This window comes from Mustela nigripes, chromosome 3 (assembly GCF_022355385.1).
Source record: "Mustela nigripes isolate SB6536 chromosome 3, MUSNIG.SB6536, whole genome shotgun sequence".
In the NCBI taxonomy this organism is placed as follows: Eukaryota; Metazoa; Chordata; class Mammalia; order Carnivora; family Mustelidae; genus Mustela; species Mustela nigripes.
In genome coordinates, this window is record NC_081559.1 from 190996187 (window position 1) to 191019301 (window position 23115).

At 43.5% G+C, this 23115-nt stretch overlaps 1 protein-coding gene across 3 annotated transcripts in view; it reads left to right on the top strand.

Moving 5' to 3' along the window:
- KHDRBS3 (KH RNA binding domain containing, signal transduction associated 3) overlaps window positions 1–22589 on the top strand; it is a 186559-nt gene extending 163970 nt beyond the window's left edge. For 2 of the 3 annotated variants that reach the window (XM_059395208.1, XM_059395209.1), the window contains exons 8-9: window positions 11712–11770; window positions 13605–14244. In XM_059395208.1, coding sequence (XP_059251191.1) covers window positions 11712–11770; window positions 13605–13696 — 151 coding nt within the window. In that variant the 3' untranslated portion in view covers window positions 13697–14244. Of the gene's footprint in view, window positions 1–11711; window positions 11771–13604; window positions 14245–15167; window positions 15227–22190 lie in introns of those variants that run through there. The other variant, XR_009403285.1, reaches the window with a different exon arrangement.
- Window positions 22590–23115: the final 526 nt, after the last annotated feature.

Sequence of the window (23115 nt, forward strand, 5' to 3'; positions counted from 1 at the left end):
ACCCGAGGGCCGGAAGTCGGGCGCGTGCCGGCTGTGTGCGCCTGCGCGCTGGCCGCGGGCGCGCCTCAGCAGTGGCGAGACTTGGCTGATTCTTCCAGAATTGTGAACTGCTGTTAATGTCCCAGTAAAATTCAGATTGTAATAGTCTCAGTTTTACAAAATTAGAGGGCTAACACATATTTAAATATAACCAGTTTCGTTTATTTTGTTTTAAGTTATTAGTTTATTAATAAAGAAGAAAAAGCTCTGTTTTCTCACCCGTCCTTTTAAAATCCTGCTTCATCCCTGAGGGGCTCCTGGGTGTCTCAGGCGGTTGAGCGTCTGACTCTTGGTTTTGGCTCAGGTCATGATCTGGAGGACGGGGGACCGCGGGGGTGCGGGGTGGGGAGTGAGTCTCCTGTTGGGCTCCACGCTCGGTGGGGCTCTGAGAGTCTCTCTCTCCTTCCCTCCCCCCGCTCCTCCCCCTGCTTGCTGGCTTGCTCTCAAGTACGTAAGTAAATCTTTACAATCCTATTTTGTCTCTGAAAACAAAGGAGAAAAAATGTCAATTACAATTTTTAAAATATGTTCATGGGGTATGTATTTGGTATCAACCCATTTTTAAAATAGGATTCCATTGTAAACTGAAATTTGTATTAACTCTTAATTGATTAGGGAGCTGAACGAATTCCCCACATTGTTTTAAACCCCATTTTCCACTTACTCTTTTTACCAAATCTTATTTCTGAGCTTAAAAAACATAGTAAAATTATTTTTAAAGATTTATTTATTTATTACAGAAAGAACACACACACTTGCAAATCAGGGCAGGAGGAGAGGGAGAGGGAGTGAAGCAGACTGTGTGGAGCGTGGAGCCCGAGACAGGGCTCGATGTCACGACCCGAATTGAAACCAAGATTCCAAGGCTTAACCGATTGAGCCACCCAGACATCTGGCAACATCATTTTTAAATTTGCCTTTGTTTTCCCTCCCCTGTCAGTCTTGTGATGGGTCTTCTTCCAAGCAATGGAATGTCTGACAGGTTAATGATGTCAACTCTGAAAGGTTCAGAATTCTGAAAGTCAGACCTTAAAATTTTGTGCTAATACAATTACTGAAGCTTCCTCTCAGAGAAAGAGGGATTCCCTGATTAAACTATAAATAATACCTGGCCATTTAAGTGGAATATTTAAATATTCCAATTATTGACACATGTCTGTAATTTTTAGTCCTAAAGAGAGTTATTTATTTCAAACCTCAGTGTATATTTGTTTTCTTACATTTTAGACACTAAAAAGTGACATGTACCAGCGAGGGGATTGAAACTACCCTCGTGTTAAAACTGTGCCTGATGGGTCTGGAGGATCTACACATCTGCCTTGCTTATAAGAAGTCTAAGTTTCCTTTGACTCTTTTTGCCTGTCTACCCCATAATATCTAGATTTTCAGTCCTGGTGTGTGTAAGATCTAGGGCCAGGCAGTTGTGACACTGAGCTCTGTCCACCGGACTAGCTCTGTGAGTGAGCCCTTCCTCCCCATCATTACATGGACGGTGAGACGTTTTTCCAGATAAAAGAATCATTCTTCAGGCAAGTATGTAATAGTCACTCTACCTTCCTCACACTTCCTGCCAACAAGCATCCTGTACCTCAAGACTCCTTTATACTTTATACTCTCAAAAATTAGAGTCACTGTGGTTTGGCATGTATGGCTTGTATCTGCTAACATCTACCATATTTGAAATAAAAACAGAAACATTTAAAAATAGTTATTAGGGGCACCTGAGTGGCTCAGTGGGCTAAAGCCTCTGCCTTCAGCTCAGGTCATGATCCTAGGGTCCTGGGATTGAGTCCCGCATCAGGCTCTCTGCTCAGCAGGGAGCCTTCTTCCTCCTCTCTCTCTCCCTGCCTCTCTGCTTACTTGTGATCTCTGTCTGTCAAATAAATAAATAAAATCTTAAAAAAAAAAAAATAAAAAAGTTACTAATCATGAAATATATAACAGGAGTTAACCCATTGCATGTTAACATTAAATAATCTATTTTTATGGAAAATTCACTATTTTCTAAGACAAAGATTAGTAAGAATTGTGGCGTTGATTTATATTTTGCACGTCTCTTTAATGTCTGGCTTAACAGAAGCTAACTAGATTCTTACATCTGCCTCTGTATTCAGTTTGATGTTATACGTTGTTTTGGTTGAAGTAGTTGGGACAACATATACCTGGCTAGAAAAGAGAAAAGTATTTTGACAGCGTTCCCCATAACTGTGGCTAGTCTTTGATAGTCCACCAAAACTTGGCAGGTGCTAGTTTCTTAAAGGTTAGCTTTAATATGGGTTCTGAAACCATGTCCATAAACTTTTCGTACTCAGTTACGTTAAAATACCTTGGTCCATTTACCCTCGGTGGATTTGGAAAAATGGTCATTTAAAAAGTCCTCATTCACTGAGTTGTGCATATTTTCACAATGCTGTGACACATTTCCTTGTGCAATATCAAAAAAATCATATTCGTTTTTACCCCCACCAGTCTCAATAGAGAAGTCTTTAAGTACTGGCTTGCTCTCAGTTTACAGGGGTAAATAATTTTTCAGATTTGTAGTTCATACCTGCAAGCTTGAATTTTATCATTGGTAACAAATACTGTCATTTTTTCTTGAAGCGACAAGCTCACTTCATTCATTTTTGAGAACACACCAGCCACATCTGTAAGTCTGCGTAGCCGTGGTCTGGTGTGCTTCAGTCCTGCAAGTAGAAAGGGGTGCTGGGAGCAGAGCCTGAACTCAGCCTGTCCTGCACCCAGCAGCAGAGCTCCTGTAAGCACACTTTCATGTCATCACGCAAAATCATGAAAAGGCATGGACTTAACAGTTGAGATTTATTAAGATTAGCAGTTCTTACTGTTTTACAAGATATTTTGTAAATGATAGTACTTTTCTTAATTTAACTGTTAGTATAGTTTGATGCCATTGCCTTGGTTCTTGCCAAAGCACTGAAAATTTTACCCACCACATTGCTTGAAATATGAGCACAGTGAAAAGATGAACAGTGTTCGCTTGTTTTCACAAGAATAGTTTGACTTGGTGGGCCCCCTGTAGGATGGCAGGGGCTCCTGGGAGTCCACAGCCCTTACTTTATTTGTTTTATTTTTTCAGTGTTCTCAGATTCATTGTTAATGCACCACACCCAGTGCTCCACACAATACGTGCCCTCCTTAATACCCACCACCAGGCTCACCCATCTCCCAACTCCCCGCCCCTCCCAAACCCTCAGTTTGTTTCTCAGAGTCCACATCCTCTCATGATTCATCTCCCCCTCCAATTTTGGAGATGCAGATTGTATTAATGCTCTAAGAGAGCGCTAAGTTAGAGATGGATACACCAGCAAGAGAGGGATGAAGCAAATTCTCTAAGGGTAAGCCTTGTACAGCCTTCCCATTCAGTGCATTGTCCTCACACCATAAACTCCCCGAGGACAGACCTATCGCCACTGGGTGCCTGTCCCACAATGGGATACTGTGAACCCCATGTGTGTCTAGGAAGAGCAGCTGGCCCTTGCCTCCCTCCCATATCAAAGCTACATTGTCCAAATTTGTAGTCCTCAGGGGAAGAGGGGCAGAAGATGAATAGCCTTGCATTTAGATCTGCAACACACTTAGCAGAACACAGAAGATGGGAATAAAGTCATGCTTTGACCTCTCCCATCTCAGAGGGCAGTGGTTCAGTTCAGAGAGTAGCCCCAGTAGGAGCTGGAGTGACCAAGCACATTTGGAAGGTCCAAATGTAGCAGAGCAGTGAGCAAATGACTAGACTTCTCCCATCTGACCTGTGCAACCGAGTTTGAAATGTATTTATTCAGCATCTTCCCTGGAAAATATTATTAAATATTATAAAAGGACTATTCGAGAAGTAGGACTCAGTGAGAGCGTATTGGACGTTTTTTAGTCACTTACCCTGAAGGAATTTCAGATCTTTCTGTTATCTGTCATAATGGGAAAATGAGAGTAGTCCCAGAATTTCATTTTAAGTATGACTTTTAATCTGTATTGCTGTATCTATAAAAATTCTTAATGGTTGCGTGAGGATCCCAGGCTCCAAGAAGAATGGAAGCACTGGCCTGCGGCCCGCCGGACTGGAACTGTTACCTGGGCCATGTGTGCCCCTTCCTGTAGTTTTTCCTGTCACATAATGAATTTTCACTAAATGCCTGCTCAAATATTAATTTTTGTCAAAGGATTATAGATAAAATTTTTTCTCAAAGGAATGAGCCAAGACAATCCAGAAAAACACCAACCCTTTTATGTTAAATTTCAACAGCGCAGAATTTACTAATTTAATTTTGGAAGAGATCCACTAAAGATCAATTCTGGGATGAATTCCTGATTCACCTCCCCACCCCCCAAAATTGCCAAAACCATCGCAACAAGATATCCTTATCTTAGACTCTTGATTGAGACATGGACAGGATTCAGTCCTAGTGTTGATATCGGTCTTCCTCTGATCTCTACAGAAGACAGTTACGAATTAGACAGGTTCCCATCTTCTAACCTCATTTTTCTCACCTGTAAAATTAAAAATGTCTGCTTCAGACAGGGGCTTTGAGGATTAAGGGATAATCTGTAATGCATTATAAAACTAAAAAAGGATTTAAAAAGAGACAGGAAGATTGAGTCAGGAGGATGGGCTAAGAACACTTACCTGATCCACCCGTCCTCCCCTTTCAGAATCCAGGAAGTGACAGGAAAAAATTTGAAAGATTCCTGAGGGAGGGAAAGCAAATGGAAGGCAATCTATGAGAAAGCAAAATGAAACAAAGCCCAGCCGTGGCAGAGAAGTGTGCTGCTGTGGTGGGGGGTTTAGGGCAGATGCAACCCCACACGTGGCTATCAACATGGGGCACCAAGAGAATTGACTGGAGAGCTGCATTTGGAGTAGTCAGGCTAGTCTGGCTACTGAGAGGCACTCAGCAGTGCAAAGCGGTAGTGTTTCTTCCCAGACTGTTGTGGCCATGCAAAGCCAAAGCTGACTGTGCCACCCGGTAGAGCAACCAGGAGCCCCAGGTAAAGGAGACAAATTACTGATGTATCCCACCCAGTAGTACACTCTGTTCCCTTTCCACAACCACCAGAAGAAAGCTATTTTAAATAAGAGGTGACATGTGCAGCCATCAAAAGAAATGAAATCTTGCCATTTGTGATGACCTGGATGGGACTAGAGGGTATTATGCTTAGCGAAATAAGTCAATCGGAGAAAGACAACTATCATATGATCTCCCTGATATGAGGAAGTGGAGATGCTGCGTGGGGGGTTTGAGGGGTAGGAAAAGAATAAATGAAAAAAGATGGGATTGGGAGGGAGACAAACCATAAGAGACTCTTAATCTCACAAAACAAACTGAGGGTTGCAGGCGGGGAGGGGGGCGCGTTATGGACATTGGGGAGGGTATGTGCTATGGTGAGTGCTGTGAAGTGTGTAAACCTGGCGATTCACAGACCTATACCCCTGGGGCTAATAATACATTATATATTAATAAAAAGAAGCCCTGTTCAGTATTAAAAAATAATAATAAGAGGTAACATCCCTAGACAAACAAACTGAAAATCTCAAATCAAAAACATCCAGCGAGGCCAGAACATTTAAAAAAAAAAAAAAAACACTCAGCAAACTGGAAAACTAATACTTGGACAGAACAGAGTTTAAAGAGTAGAAGGAATTTTAAAGTAAGTAGTTAAATCTTCATATGGGTCAGAGGCCATGGAAAGCCACAAAGGCCAAACCAGTTAGAAAGCCTGGGTTTAAAGTCAACAGAAGGCCATTGAGTATCACCAAAGGATAAAGAGTCACCAAGTAGGATAGAAAAAATGGATGGAAGATAGAACCCAAAACTTCATAAGTAACCTAACTGGCATTACCAGGACAGAAAAAAAAACTAGGAGTAAGGGAAAGAGAGAATTTCATAAAAGAAAAAATTGAGAAGTTGAAGACACAGTTATTATTTACATTGAAGGGTATACTGAGTGTGCAGAGAGCTGTGAATGTAACATGAGGTGAGGAAAGAATTAGGGCCAGGAATAAGCAGACTGCCCTAGCTTTCCTGTTGAAAGGATTAACTTCAAACATTCTAGCGTTATAGAAGAGGAGAGGGCAGCTCCTCATGGATAAACATCGGCTATAGCGCCAGACCGACCTGGCTTAACAGCTTTGGGTCTTATGTGTTCATGATTGTCCTTGGATGGTTTAGGTAACTTCAAGAGTTTCAAATTTTATTATATATAAAGGGATAGAATAATATCTACTTCCATCAATTTGTCATGAGGTTAAATGAGAAAAAATACACATGGGTGCACACTTCCTATGCCCCTGTGTATACCAGCTGACCACTACTAGTGGAGTAATTCCCCCTTTTTTGAGAGTTCATAAATTTCTTTGTATCCTGACCCTGACTCATCTATTGCCTCTTCCCTCCTCTTTCAGTCCCTCAGCCAATCCGTGTCACCTTCCTACCTTCCTCTCACCTCCCAATGTAATGAGACTCTGATCCCAAGGTATTTTGGCCACCCCTTCTGTGCTCAGACACACCTGTACCCTCTTCTGTGGAAATGTACTTGTTCATCTTCATTAGCTTCTGGAGAGTAATGATCACACCATATTTTCCAAGTCTATTCAACATCCCCAAAATATTAAATCCTTTAAGTCCTTTTATTTTGTACCATTAGAAGTGAGGCAAGAGGAGTAGTGTGTCGTTCACCTTTATTCACTAATAACACTTTGTCTTTCTTGCACTGCTTTGGTGATTTTAATAAATTTTACTGTGTGTCTACCTTGTACTAGGTATTATTCTAAAGGAGCTTGAGGTATGTCATCAAATAAGACAGCCCCAAGTCCCTCCCTGAAGAGCATATATTTTCATTCTGCTGAGAGGAAATAGTACGTATAAGAAATGAGCATGTAGCATGATAGAAAGTGACATATGCTGTAGAAGAAAATGGAGCAGAGTCCTGTGGGTGAGGGTTGCCGGAGCAGGGGGGTTGCAGTTATAATGAGTGGACCTTGTTGAGACGGCCTCATTTGAGCAAAGTCTTAGAAAGATGAAGTTAGCCACACATATCTAGAGGTCAGAGTATTCTAGGCAAAGGGAATGCCTGGTGAAAAGAATGACTACACAACTTTTTTTGCCCTGAGTGCACTGGAAACTGACTATCTAGGAAGTTTTGCCAGTGGTGGGCCATGAATTCCAGGGGGCGCAGAGAAAGGATTGCAGAGCTGGGTAGGAGCTGAGGACAGACAGCAGCAGGTGGGCGGGACTTCGAGGCCTGTGGATAAGAGCATCCTAGTGGTCTAGGGCTCGCTGAGCTGACATAAATACAAGGAAGGGGTCTCATGTGATTGGCCTCAGTGACTTTAAAGTAGAAACTGGTTGAGAGTCTTGAAGAGGTTGCAAGGGCAAGAGACAGATAAATGTCGGGATTGCCTTCTTGATCCCACAGGGACAAGGTGATAAGGGTCTCAGAGTTTCTGTTCTCCTCTTAGACCCCTGTCAATGGAGAGTGGAAGGTCTAGAGAGTGGTGGACTTGGTCCCAGGGCTGCAGTTTGCTCCCTGGCCCCTCTGTTGTCTGTTTCTTGACGCTGGTTGACGGAACCAAGAACCTCTAGGAAAGCCAGGAGTTAAGCTGCATCTTCATACTTCCTTCAGCTACTGGGATGGGATAGAATGTGGGGGAATAAAAGGCCCTGGGCAGACATGGCCTTAGTACCAGCATGAGCAGCCCGCTCTTGATCTGTTCAGGGACCAGCTTCATGGATCCCTTGTGATGGAGTTGAGGCCTAGTTGGCCTAATGTGTTTTCCAATCTATTATTAATGTTATAGTATAATGTCGTGTGCATAAGTGAAGAGATTCTTCATGTCTTTTACCCTTTGTCATATGTTGGGTGTTGAGTTTATCCTTGGGAAATAGGACACATCTTTGGTTAGTAGACATTTGAGGGGCACGTGCTGAAGGGCTGGCAAGGCAATTCAGTGGAACTGACAGCTCTGAGAATGGGCTCAGCTGCTCCCAGCTTCCTGGCTCAGTGACAGTCTTGCAATAAATAATCGGAAACTGGGTGAAATGATAGAAAATGTCAGTTTAAAGTTTTCACTTGTCAAAACCGTGATGGTCTTATCACCAGACCATTGCCGGAGCAGCAAATTGCGCTCTCTCTGATCCTCCTGTTCACTGGAAACGTTCTTCGCCCCGGACTTTTCTATGCTGAACAGTTTTAGGGCACTTCACAGACCGATGTCCAGTCTAAACTGATGTGATGTCCGTTTGATCAAGACTTGGTTGGGTCAAAAAGCCACTGTTCAACCTCTCTGTTGGTGAGCTTCAGTGCCTGCCATTTATAACGTCGAGGTGCACAGAGGGGACCTCTGTAAAGGATATTCTCTTAGGCCTGTGAAGATGTAACTCACTTTGTGCAACAGATACATTTCTCAAGAACATCAGGGTTTTATTTGTCTAAGGAGCCATTATGCTGTAACTTCTGACCTTTGGAAAGAGGACTGAGGTTCATTTAATTTAGTGCTGAGTTTCTATGAAACATTAGCCAATTTATTTGCAACAAAATGAGAAGTTATTTTGACTGCTTTGTGGCCAAATGCTGTGCGTGAGCCATCGAGAATGTCAGAGCTGCGTAGCTTCTAGAACAGGCCTGTGGTTTGACGGATGGAGCACAAAGGCAGCAGGTAGGACCGATGTCCCAAGGAGCCCGGCAGGTGGGGGCCCTAGTTCAGACTCCAGTGTCTTGACCAGTATTTGACACTGACATTTCATCGGGTGTTAGTTTCTGAATTTCTGAACTCAAGATGGGAAAAAAAAAAGAAAATACTCTACTTTAAAGGTAATTCTCATATTTAAAGCTATAGAACCTTAAAAGGTAGGAAAGCAATGTTCTTATATTCCTTGGTGTTGCTGGACTTTTGTTTTTTAATATAAATGTTTCTTTGATCCTTTTTTAGCTATTTCCTCCCATTTGCTTCTCACCATAGATAAATTTGTTGCCTCGAGAGAAAGTGAGGGCTACTGAAAGGGAGAGAGGGAATTTGAGACCAGGCAGAGAAGGCAGTGATAATTCACCATGATCACAGGGCAATGAGTTCTGTGTAAATCCTTCTATTTCCGAGCATGAGGAGCAATCCTGGATGCCCCAGAGGGGGCAAGTCAGACATTCTGCAAGAGCGATAGAGCAGGTGAGAGGAGACAGGGAACTCCCCTCAACCCCCACCAGTGCAAGGTGGCCCCACAGTGAGCACAGTCCGCAACTGGTGTAGGTCTTCAGCACATGGTGTGGGCGCTGTCCCTTCTGAGCTGTGTGACTCCAGGCAGGTGGCCCAGCCTCACTGAGCCTCTGCTGCTCCGTCTTCAAGGACAGCGATTGACATGGAGACGTGGTCAGTGAAGGGGTCTCACTGAGCAGCGTGCCCACCCTCCCTCTCGCTGGCTTCCTCCCACGTCCTCTAGGAGTGTCAGCTCTCAGCCTGAAGACCTTTTTATAAAACTCTGCAACCACGTGCCCCTCCTCAGAAAAGCTGCACGTTACTACGTGGTATAATAGGTCAGCTGTAGGAGTGACTGTTCTCTTCCTGGGCAACATTTAAAAAGCCGCGGAACTTCTTAGCATGGCACATTCCAGAGAGCTTATGTCCTGTTCCGGCGAGCTTCCTTCATAACCAGTATGTTGCACTGTGTTTAATTAACTAGTGAGGATGTGATTAAACCAGGATAACAAGATCTGACCTATATTTTGCACGTGGAGGAAGCATTTTCTACCGAGGAATAGTCTAGCCCCGGCGTTTGATCAGTGCTTATTAACTCCGTGCGGTGGAGGTACTTGTAGACACTCGGATTGTTCAGGCTTTTTCTTGCATCTGTGCCTTACGTGTGCAGTTTGCTCTGCCTGGAAGGCCCCTGCCACTGTCTACTTGTCCGTCCCTTCTCTGCACCCCTTCCTCAGCTTCACCCTCCTGGCGGGTGGCTCAGAACGGCTCTGACATTACATTCTCTGGGAAGCCGTGTGATGCAGCCGCTGGTGAGGCACGCCTCCTCTGTCCATCTCGAGGGAGGTCCTGGGGCCGGGCGTGGTGCGGGGGGTGGGTAGGGGGGGGGACGAGGAAAGTGTGCCATCCCGGGGAGCCAGCCCCTGGGAAACTGGGAAGGTTTTCCAAGGAGGCAGCATCTGGACTACAGACTGAGCAGCACGTAGATTGGAAGGAGAACAAAGAACATCTCTGGCAGAAGGAGGAGTAGAGGTGAAGAGCCATCTGCACGTGCTTAAGGCAAAAAAGAAGCTGTTCCCTTGCTTACTGCTTCATCCTAGGATGGCTCTGCTGTGCTGCAGCCATCAGAGCGGCTGAGTCTCTGATGCCGCTTACCTGACAGGACGCGTGGGAAGAGAGCCAGGTGTGGATTTGATCGCCGAGTGTGTCACTTATCTGTTCTCTGAGATTCTGGCTGGCATCCTGACTTTCCGATCTGCAGCAGCATCCTTATCTCTAAAATGGGTATGACAGCCCCACTCACCTCAGGGGCTGCTGTGGGGACTCCGTGGAACCTCGGCAGCTGGCACTCAGCAACACTCACTCGGCAGATTTTATTATTCATCTTGCAACTTCCTAAGGTGTTAAGCAGCTGAGCTGGATCATTTTCTATTTTGATTAGAACTTCTTACTTGATTGCATGAGGTTGGAATAATGAGAATGTTTATTTCCATGACAGTCCAAGATAACAAATTCAGGACGATTGTTTCCCTACAAAATTAAGTAGAGTGGGAAAGCGCAAAGCCTGAGACGGTAAGTGGAAGCTCCTCCCCAGATACCCAGAATAGCATCATAAACTACTTATATCTGCCATGGCTTAGTAATCTAGATTTTTCATAGGTTTGTTCCTGTAAAAAATTGTAGCCTATTTCGTATTATCTGCAGAAAGGCCCTGATAACAGGCTCCCTCTGCCCCCCACTCCGCCCCATATCTCAAGGATGCCGTACGTTAGAACACAGATGTGCCTGTGCTGTGCAAAGATGCTCCGCCTCCATCCTCATGGACATTACAAGGGGGCCATGACCAGAGGGCACGGAGTCACCCTGCTGTCCTTCGCAACACAGTCATCACACCGACTTCCTGACAATAATGCCACAGTGCTGGTAAAACAGAACATTAGACCTCAGTCCCGGTTATAAAGCGCTGTGAAGCCCACAGATTGCTCAGCGTTGGGTTTTCTGGTAGGCAGGAGTTAAAGAGGAAGGAACGTCCTCGCCTTCTTTCTGTTGGACCTGTGGTTCTCCGTCCTCTCCAGGGCCATGGGGCCTGGCCCGGAGCACTGTGCTGTCCGTGGCACACCCGTCGTGTGTGCGGACCCTGCCTTTCCAGGATGCACAGGCTGTGTATCCCTTCTGCACAGAGACACTCACGTGGTGCTCATTGGCCAAAGCCTGTGGCTAAAGTGCCTGGCACATTTATCAGGTATTACAGCTGGAAATCTTTGATATTCCTGAGGTCTAAAGTTTCCGTGCTAGATCTCTGCCATCTCAGTGCGAATTCTTTCTTTCAGTGTGTAGCCCTGCCCTTGATTGGTTTATCTTTAAGTTTTAGAATACTTCACTGAATATGATTTAAGCTCATGGTCAAGTTATTTTATCCTGTTTTCACCCTTTTTTTTTTTTTTTTTTTTTTTTTGGCGTCTTTTGTTCAATACAGTGGTGCTGATTACTATGATTATGGACATGGACTCAGTGAAGAGACCTACGATTCCTACGGTGAGTAACTGGCCCACATGAACCAGAAATAGAGCGGGCAGAGTGGTCCCAGAAACACCTTCAAGACGGAACTGAGGAGAAATCCATAAAGACGTTTTGACTGAAACAGCAGCTTCCCTTTCAGTTCGTCTGTGCATATCTAGCTATTTTCAGCTCCTTTAAGATTTAAATTTAATATTTAAAGAGGACTAAAAACTCAAAGAAAATTGCCTACATTCACATTCTCAACTTAGATTTTCTGTTTGGGTTGATTGCCATGTGCTGATTTTCTCATTTATAGAGTCGTTTGCCAGACTGCAGGCACTTGATAGCTTGGGACTTTTTGAAGTGTCTTTGCTTCTTGACAGTGAAGGAAAATGAAGCCCTGGAGACTGCAGCTCCCAAAGGATTGTCCCACCCCCATCTTCATATTTTAATTCATCTCTGATCCCAAACCCTCGAAAAATGTTACAGTGGGAGTCACTCCATAAAGGTTACAAAAGCACTGAGCCAGGTGTGGGGGGCCATAAGGCTCTCTCAGGCTTATGGGGAGACAGTAAACCCCACTTAATTCAGGGAGACCTGGTAGAGATGCTGGGGAATCCAGGTCCAAAGTCTCTATGCAGAAGGAGGACAGGTTTAATTAAAAGAATTGGCGGCAGCAACATAATGATAGTAAGAAGCTCCTTTGCCGGAGGGCAAAGAGATCAGAGAACAGGAAGCTTCAATCAGTGGCAAAGCTCTGATAAATGCCTCCAGTACCCAGTGCAAGTGAATCAGGATTCTGGTTAATGGATGTTCTGACATTTCTCTGAACATAACTGAAAAACCATTTTCCGGTGCTCCTTTTGAAGTGCATTTTGTTATATCACCTGCCCCAAGCCGTGATGACCTCACCTTGGATTTTTTTGGTTATTTGTAACAAACACTTAAGAGAAATACCTTGGTTTGCTGAATGCTGTCTACTTAAATGGATGCAAGTTAGCTTGAGGGAATGACGTTGATTGCATGCTTGTATCAAAAGAAGAGGTCATTTTAAGTATTTTTTCTTCACAGCCTTTTCAAATTGGTCTCAGTGGACACATGGCTTTTTAATTGCTGTATGTTGCTGCAGAGATGTTAACTGTTGGTAGTCGGAGACTTGTAGATGACTCGTTGAGAGCCCTGGGATGGAACAGGTGTTTAATTTCAGGAGATCGAGATGACGGAATGCCTTTTGTTATTTGTACACTTGTCTTGTATGGATTTAGTATTATGATGAGTGAGATTTGACATTCTGTCTTCAAGTTTATTTGATATGCGGAAGGTATTGTTGAGGCTACATTTCCCCGAACACGTTCACTCTGTCCGCAGCAGGACCCGGGACTCCCTCCCACCCTGCCCACCCCCACAGTGCTCATCGCGTTTGTCTGCTCCTGCCTGCACAAATCTTTGTGTTGTCTTTGTTTTTGCTGTCAAGAGAAGTCTGAGTAATCCTCTTCCCGTTCATAAATGTCTTAACATTTAGCAAAAGGCGGTTCAGTTTGCTGTTTGAGTGTGTGAGCTTTTGTTAAAAATGAGTGACTAAAAGGAAAGTTCTTGCAAAGTCGGTTGCCATTTAAGATACAAAAATCATTTTTTTTCCCCATACTGATAGGTATTATTAGTGGGGCGACCATTTTCTATTGTGTTTGTAATTTTTCTCTAAGTAATTACCCTTGTTTTTGTTTTTGTTCTTTACCCCTAGTACCTCAGGGCTATCTGTCTTCAGTATGATGTCTACCACTGGTTCAGGGTTAAGGTAGATTCTGAAAAATGAAGCCAGCGGGATCCATGGCAATGATCTAATTGTGATTCGATATCTTACTGATTTTAGGGCAAGAGGACTGGACTAACTCGAGACACAAGGCACCTGCAGCGAGGACCTCAAAGGGCGTCTACAGAGACCAGCCCTACGGCAGATACTGATTGTACTGTCTGGTGTTGTGAAATAGCCAGTCTCCACCAGTCCTGTGTACTGTTCAAAGTAATGTTTTTCTATGAACAATCCCTTTTTAAATAAATCAAAATGCTTAAAACCTGAATGGATGGAAGTTTAAAACTACTTTGTGGAAACATCAACCTGGGCAGAAAAAAAAAAAAAGACATGTAAAATTTTGTTATTTCCAGTCTGTATATGAAAAAAATAGGTCATCAAAAGGAAAAAAATAACTTTGATTAACTAGTGTTAAACAAAAAACTAGGTTTACTAAATATGTTAATCCATCCTTTTAACATAAGCCTCACCTTTCATTTTAAAGGTTTCCATAGCAATTAGTTATTTTATCTTTCAGCCATATGCTAGTTTTTTTTTTTCTTGCCAACATGCGTAAAAAGGGAAGCCAATTACAAGTGCAAATAATGTGGTATTCTTTTGTAACTCAAGTCTTGAAATGTTCTGTAGTGTTGAGCAAAGTCTCCTCTTGCTTGATACTAAATAAACTTTTGAAAGAAATTCCGTGTGTGTGAGCTAACAATTTCATGTTTCTCTTATTTAAAAAGGCCTTCATAAATAGTTGTAAACAGGGAAAGAGTTCATTTAACAACGCTTGTCATAAAAGGGTCACACTAAACATTGTACAACTGACTTAAAAAATGGTATAAAATTAAATGTACCATTCTATACTCACCGTAGATTTAAATGCTGTTTAAAGAGTCCACATGGTGTTAAGCTGCGTGAGTAGCACGTTAAAACGACGCAAAACCAAATCTTGTTTAAAAACTGGTTTTAAAATAACTACTGATTTTCTGAAAAAGATGTGATCAGTTTTCATCTTGTTGAGCGTTTTTTCACTAGTGCAACTTTGGATTTTTTATGAGAATTTTGGTACCTTAATGAACACCTCGCTCCATGCTGGAAGCAATAAGCACAAAGCTTTTAAAGACAATCTGACTTGACTAATTGAGGTCGCACTCGCCAAGGCTGAGGATGTGTAACCCTTAAACGGTCTTCATTGTCAAAGGTAAATAAATCAAATAAGATTTTAATCTCACTTAATTTATCTTAATATAACTAATAAAACCAGGGAGATTACAACTTAGCAAGTTTCATTATCCATTTTAGAGAGGTTTTAAGATCACCTAAATTCTCATTTTAAAAAGTTTAATTTGTTTTAGTAATCTAAAAAGCCTTAGTTCAGTCAGTTTAATTGGGGCCAATTATTCCCTATTAAACAAATGTAAAACCTCATAACTAGTTGTTTGTAATACATTCTTTGGTTAGTAATTGAGGGCACTTCTTAAAACTGACAAATATTTAATAAAGTTATTCTTTAATCATTTGGCTTAAGTTTTTTTTGTTTTTGTTTTTGTTTTTGATTGTAGATGATGTAAAATGTTTAATTTTTGTTTCTTAAGAGATTTCCTTCTCTTTGATTAAAAAGGTCTTTTCTTTTGTTAGGAAATGTCAGCCATCTTGGGAAGTCAGAGGAACTGGTTGTGCCCAAGGAGCAAACAAAGGTGAGTGCCTTTTGTTCCAATTACTGTGATGTGTTACGGAAGATGAAGACAATTTCATGCTTATCTAAAGTCCCATGGAAACTATCCCACGCTGGTTCCTATTACCAGCACTGGTGATTACGGCAAATTAACTCCTCCAGTCAGAACAGAAGCTCCCTGAATATAAACAAGTCAGACCCAGCCAGCCTCGCTGGTGCCACGGAGGGCAGAGGCGTAAGTCGTCAGAGCAGTTGATACTTGGGTTGCTTTCTTCAATAAGAAATTGAAGCGCAGGCAGTAACATGAAAAAATGTCCAAACTATTAAGGCAAAAAAGCAGTTTATCAAGCCTAACGTATAATATGACCCCAATTTTATTTTTTTATTTTATTTTTTAAAAGATTTTATTTATTTATTTGACAGAGAGATCACAAGTAAGCAGAGAGAGGCAGAGAGAGAAGGGAAGCAGGCTCCCTGCCCAGCAGAGAGCCCGATGTGGGACTCGATCCCAGGACCCTGGGATCATGACCTGAGCTGAAGGCAGAGGCTTTAATCCACTGAACCATCCAGGCACCCCCAATTTTATTTTTTTTTTAAACTGTGTGTACTTGCTATATATTTGTAGGTAAAAAATTATACTGGTATGCACCAGATTTTTGACAATGATTATCTTAGGCTTGTGAAAGTATGACTTTGTATGTGTACTTTTCTGTCCTTTTTGAATTTTGCAAAACAAGTTATTACTTGTATAAGACAAGTAGCATAACAGTTGTTTTATAAAATTCTTTCTTTTTTTTTTTTTTTTAATTTAGGGTTTTGTAGGAAAATTTTTCATTTTTTTTTTGTTTTAAGGGTCTTTTTTTTTTTTTTTTTTTTTTTTTTTTTTTTTTTTTTTCTAAACCATCAGAAACATTACTTAGGCCCTGACATCACAGAGTGTCTTGCTTTTTAAAAGTAGTTGTATTTGAGCTCTGCCCCTGACTATGTGCCTTTGGACATCAGCATAAGGGGAATGATGCTTAATGCATGTAGTTGTTACTAAGAATTGAGTGAGCTAATACTGTTAGTGTTTTGAGCTAATATTGTGAGTGTTTTGTAACCTAAAAAGTATTACAGTAAATGTGAAGTTTAATTGTCAAATTGAATGCCTGTATTTAATGTGTATGGGAGATAGCTGAGCCTTTTTCCCCTCCAATAGTCAAAATTCACCTGAAATAATTACCTTAACTATTGGGAAGAGAATAGGTCTCTTTATTCTCATGGATCAAAATAAGATTTTTGGTTTTGAGGGGTATTTGGGGGGTGGGGCAGGGGGACTTTTCTTGCTTAGAAAGAGAATGTGACACATCATGCATTTTTTCAATGTGTGGTTTTAATATTGGAATTTTTCACTCTTTCCTCCTTAGTAAGTAATTTTGGAGGGGGGATTAGCATATTGAATAATAATGTAGGTTTCTTAACTGAGAGATTATAAATAGGTCCCTAGAGGGTAAACCCCCAGATGGTCTTCAGAGCTAATTCATAGGAATTAGTGTTCAGTGTTATGTTTATTTTCATTTTATAGAGAACCCATAGCCCCATTGGACTATAAAAAGGGATCATGAGCCAGAAAGGTCAGGAAGCAGCAGAAATACTTTTGGACAAGAATCCTCCTGCTTGGCTTCCAAGGGCTTCCCATTTTTAGCACATAGTCTGCCGAGCCTTATTGCTTCCGGTTTCCACATGAAGACTCTGCTGTAGACACGGTCTTCCCACCCTTCAGAGCACGTTGCATCGTTCCCAGATCTTTTCCCCTAACCTTCGTCTACCCTCCTGGGATTAGTTTCTCTCCTCATTTTACAGTGTGTACTGAGCTTGAGTTCTGTACTAGACATAGAAGCGGCACCGGGAACGTGGGCCTTCCTCAGACTGCGGCAATTCGGGATGGAAAGGAAGCGTGCTCGCCCCCGTTCCTTCACCCACAGAACTCGTGCCCGCTCCTCAGGACGTGGCCCAGTGCCCTCTCTGAAGTAGCATGCTGAGTTTATACTCATTTTAGTGATGTAGGTGGGTCACACGTTTCCATTACGACCAAGCATAAGCTTGTCACTCTCAGTAAATGATTTCACTGAATCCTCACAACTCAGGAAGGTAAGTGTGGCCTCCATTTTACAGAGGAAGACACTTCAGCTTCAAAACGTGAAATCATTTAGGTAAAAAACTCACACCCAGCAACTGGTAGAGCCAGTTTTAAACTTTAATCCAGAGTCTCTGTTGTTGGCCAGGCTCTGGACTAGCACTTACTCCCCCATCATCTCTTTGAGCGCAGGGGTTAGTCGACATGCTTCCTGTAACTCCCAGAGCCCTGAGCGTCATGAGCACACAGCTGCTGTCCCATAGTCCCTTCCCTGTCTCTTCCACCCTCCCACCAGATTCCTTCGGATGTTCTTTGATGGTACTTAGGTTCTGAATCATCTTCTGATCAGGACGTCGGCTTGAATCAATATCAGTGTCCATGCAGATACGTTGTGCTACAGATCCTGGAAGTTCAGTGCCAATGACATAGTCCTGTCCTTGAAGACGCGACAGTCTGCTGGGGAGATGGGCGAGGAAGGAGTTCGTAGCACAGGTGCAGGCACGTGGAAGAGAGACCTGTCTGCCAGGCAGGTGCCAGCAGGGGCGTAAGTGCCAGTAGGAGATGACCTCAGCACAGAGGGGAAGGCATTCTGGGAAGCATTCGTATCCCAGCTCTGTTGTTGACCAGCTTGGTGGCCTTGCTTAATTACCTGACCTCTCAGAACTACAGTTGAGATGGCCGTGTCCCACCCATAAAATGGCACAGGAATGCCGGCTACCTCTACCTCGGTATTACTGGGGTAGGATTAGAACCGCGTGCAACACTGATGTAGGTATTTGCTTGTTTGTTGTTTAATGTAAATGCACGCAATGATAAGAAAGTACGATTGTCTGGGAGCCGGCAGCTAGATGAGGTAATCAGAGAAAGCGGCAGATGTGCTGTCAGGGCAGCAGGGAGCACGTATGAAGGGTCGCACACGCCCCGGCGACCCCATTTTCCATTGGGACATCCTCCTCACCTCTCCGCTTGCCCTGCTCCCTCCCCCTAGGCAGAGAGGGGGCCTTGTCAGTCTCCGCTTCGACGGGAACTTCGTACCGCCCTCTGTTTGCACTGGCTATTGATCTGATATCCAGACACAGAGTGTCTTAGAAAATAGGGCTCCCACCTTTTACCCTCTCAGTCTCCTCTCAGCAGAGTAAGTGTTCAGCAAGTCAGTGAATATGAGCGAGGGACATTGTCAGCGGATCGAGAGGGTTCCTAGCAGACAGCGTCAGGGGTGCTTAGGAATAGTTAGCAGAGACCCAAAAAACCCCAACAAAAACAAAAACCTTACTCATGTCCACAGGATTATATTTCAGAAGGTCTAGCTCCATTGGTTTAACTCAAAATTAGACAGTGCTTCTGGTCATTGTGTACTGAGAAATAGATCCCAGAGTCTAAAACCAATAATTTGGAGAAAAAAATAAAAATGTAATGGAAAGTCTAATTAGCCAAAATAGAAGTCACTTTATGGGGTTTAGGTAATGAATATAAATAATAAAGTTTGTTATTTTCTATGCAAATAAGATCTATTTGCAATGATATTCAGTGTCTTGTACAGATAGAAAGGGGAAAAAAACCCTATGATTATATTGAAAATCATGAAATCTACTTTGTCTTGATTCTGTGTCCGTCTTTCAGAAAGGCTGTAGAACATTTTCAGATCTAAATTGCATCCTCCTCTTACCTCAATGGAAAATCCCATCCAACTGAGGTTGATTCTCAATATGATTGGATTTCAGTGATTGGAACCTAGCACCAAAATTGTTTCAGACCTTAGTATGATGAGCCCCCCCCGCTGCCTGCCCCCCCCCCCCCCCCCCCCCCCCCCCCACACACACACTGGCATGCAGGGTAGAGCTCAGGCTCTTGGCTTTGAACCCAAAGCCCAGCGTGATTGTGTTCCAGCCCCGTGGCTGCACCAGCCTTGCTGCTGGACATCCCTCTTGGTGCTCTCTTGTCTGGGTTGTCCACTGCCTGAAATCACATTTCCTTACCCCTCTCAGCCAGCTCTTGGCCCAGTGAGTCATTGAGGTTTGTGCAGCTTCAGAGTGAGCCTGGAAGCTTCCCCTTGTCCCAGAAGCCTTCCTTGGCACACTGTCTCCACCTCAGGCCTAGTGTCGAATCCCTGCTGAGAACTCTTGGAGTTGCCTGAATTCTGTAACAACTGTCCCTCAACGGATCGTTCATGCTCCTCTCCACCCACCCGCACCAGCATAGAAACCTCTAGTATATGCCCCATGCTTCTGCCCGGCAAAGGATCCGTGTACGAGCAGCTGAATATGTGAGTGAGTGAAATGAACGAGGTGTTTCAGGGTCTCGACAGTAGAGGAGAGTGGACTGGGACGTCCTTGGCCTTACCAGGTGGAGTTAGAGCCATCCTTGAACTTGGAGAGAATTTGGCAGGTTCTTAATGTGGTCATTCAGGTGTAGACAGAGATTCCCAAAAGTCTCGTTTGACCACCACTGCTGACAAGACCCGGGCCCTGCTCATGTGCCCGTGTTTGCAGCCTCATACCTGACAGGGCCAGAAATGGGGAGAGAGAAGAAATGGGCAGACGCTGTGTGAAGTGAGCCGGGCTGGAGCTGGAGGCATTGTCCCCGGGCTCCGTCTCTGCTCCGCTCATTGACGGGTCTTTCTCACCAACTATAAGACAAGGCTCTTTGAACGTGGAATCATGTCTGTCTTGACTGGTCCACCCAGATGGCAGCATCATGCCTGGCACACAGTGGGGGCTGATGAGGTGTTCGGTGTGGAACACAAGAGGAAGGGAGTGAATGAGCCAACAACCTTGTAATTCTTAAAATGCCAGCCCTGAGCACTTTGCAATATTAGTTTGGTTTCTTAGTGGAAATAAGATAGTTACTTCCGCAACTGCTGACTTGTTTAGTGGAAGGAAATGGGAAGCTGGAAAGCCAAAATATGTCCTTTATTTAATAGTTAATACCTGTGCTTCGTACAAAATCCAAAAATTTTAGGGGTATATGATGAAACCCCCAAGCCCCCAAGAAGCTGTTGGCATTGGTTTTGGTATATTTTTCCAGAGATAGTCTGTGCATGAGCAAAGCACATGTTTCTTTTCTAACTATTAGCATTTTGCATACGAAACAGTATACTGTTTACTACCCCCTTTTTTTCATTTTAGAGGATATCTTAAAGTTCATTTTCTATCATTCTGTAAAGCTACCTTTTTCTATTTATTGACTGAATAATAGTTATGTGGTTTATAATTTAAACAAGTATTGATGGACATGAAGTTCACCTCCAGCATTTGACACTCATCAGTGCGAGTGCTAGAAAGCCTAGCCCTCCATCTCTGTGATTGCACACATTTGTATACAACTTAAGAACAAATTTCTGAAGTAGGGTCATTGAACCTTTCCATTTTTTATGACTATTACTGTATTGCTTTCCTGAGGAGACTTGAACCCTACATACTGCATGCATTCCTCACTGTCAACGGTTAGCACCTGTGCCCCACTCCCAAGTGGGCGCCCAGCATGGCGGCTGGCACGGTGTGGTCAGGTCTGGGTGTGGATGAGTGAGGCATGTGGGGGCACCAGACCCCTTCATTACAGCCCCCAACTCCCGAGCCTGAGTGGCTTTGCTTCAGGGGGCCCGGGGTGCTACTTTGCAGTGTCCCCACCCAGCATTTCCTGTGCTCTTGTTCCCCAGATCCTGCCCACGCTTTGAGATCTTCCCTCTCTTCTTTTGCCAAGAACCCTTTTTTTTGTTCACTCTGAGAGTACTGGCTGCTGGCACTCGATTGGCGAACACCCAATTTGGAGCTTCGGGCCAGAGTCCCTCAGGGTCAGGAATGCGTCCGTCACATTGTGTGCCCTGAAACAGTCATCAGGCTGTTCTGGAAGGACCCACTGATGAACTAAACTAAACCCCAATTAATAGATTTACTATATTCGATGTTCACCTTTTACAGTATCAGCCTTTCAGTTCAGGTGGCATCGATGGGTCCCAGCCCCCACCCCGAAGCACGCGCAGGTGGCACCACATGGCTTCTGAGACGTGGCTCCCTGTCTCAGGTCATGTGCAGCGATCAGAGGCTAAGTGAAGGGGGAGGTGGTGCAGCCGGGGGGCAAGGGGGCGAACCCTGGGCGGAGGGGCAGGAAAAGGTTTCACAGAGATGGGCAGGCATTGACAGGCTGGTGTAGGTGAGCGAGGCAGGCACTGACCAGGGCAGGAAGCTGCGCCATGTGGGGGGACCTGAGCAGGTGCCTAAGCTGGGAGAGGAACGGGACAGTGCCGGGGAGCTGGGAGGGCCCAGGTCATGGGGCACCACGAATAGTATGGTGCTGACAGGTCCCCCCAGGGCCAGTGTGTGTGACCAGAATCATGAGGAACAAGCATTGTGACGGCCACTTCTCCATGCTGATTGGGTTCATTCTTCTTCCTTCCTGATGCCCATTGGGTTTTTGAAACAACAGTTATGTTCTGTGTAGTACATTAAAATATATTCCTTGGTGTTAATTAATAAAAACTTGTAAATACATCTGAACGTTGGGTCTCATCTCAGAGGACAGGATGTCAAGGACTGTCCAGTGTGTACCCCTAGGGACCCGTTTTACATTTTGGTATTAGAGGTTCCATGTCAAACAAGGGCCGTTCTGGAATCACACCCAAAAACCTTGTAATGGAGAGTATTTTGATCGTCCTCATACTAATTTACCATGCATCTGCCTTACTGAACACAAATATTTTATGTTCTTAAATTTCTGTAATTCTTATTTTGCCTCATTTTCCATAAATATCCTTATTTCTGTTAAGTTTCTACTTGCCTCCTTCCTCTGCCTAAATCCTGCCTTCCCCAACAGAGCATAAATAATTATTAGCTTCTTGATGTATACAAATGTATTTCGTTTTCCTCTCTTTCAGGGGCTTTCCTTCGAATTATGGACTGCTTAGAATTCGTCGACTCACCAACGTGCCTAGTCAGTAAATGAATTCACTTGGGAGCATAAAAATCATCTGAATTTTTTTCACAATTTTATGTCCTGTGAAATGTTTTATAAAATGATATGCTTTTTTAATTTGGAAAGCCTGTTTAAAAAAAGGAAAGAAAATCGATCTTGTTTTGTGGTCTCCTAACAACAACAAACAAATGATTTGTGTGTTACTTAATAAAAGCTGCCCATTTCAATCTCCTGCACTTTACTATAAACCTAGAAAAACAAAGTCTTGTTATTTCAACAAGCTCTAAGTTTTGCGCACTTGAGAACCATCTATGCCTGGAAACTCACTGAGAGAAGTCCAGATTATATACGTAATCCAGATTTGAAAATGATTTGTGTGTCTCAGTGATGGACCAATAAATACGGACGTGTTCTTCCAAAAGTATCCTGTCACGTAAAAGGTTAATATAAAGGCTTTTGCAGGAAACAGAGTGGTACAGCCAGAAAAGAAAGCTGATTTTCATGCCTCTCTGTAATTTGTTATGGAACATAAAGGTCATAATCCCTGTGGACAGTATTATTCTGTTCATTCTCCTTTCTTCATTTACTGTTGCATTGTGACTTTAATTCCGTATGCCCCAGGAGGATGCTTTATTCCTTCTGCTGGAAGCTCACCCAACATGTTTCCTAGTCTTGGAATTTCAGGAACAGTCTTGTGCATTGTTAAATTGTCACTCTCCTACTTCAAAGACACATTTCCTCTAAGGCATGCACTTCGACAGCATGCCACGTTGGGAGCATTGTGTTAACCGCCGAGTAACTTCTAAGAAGCTTACTTTGCCTTATCCTCTCATGATGCATCCAAAAAACAGTCTCCACTCGGCCATCATGCCTTTGCCCTTGTCACA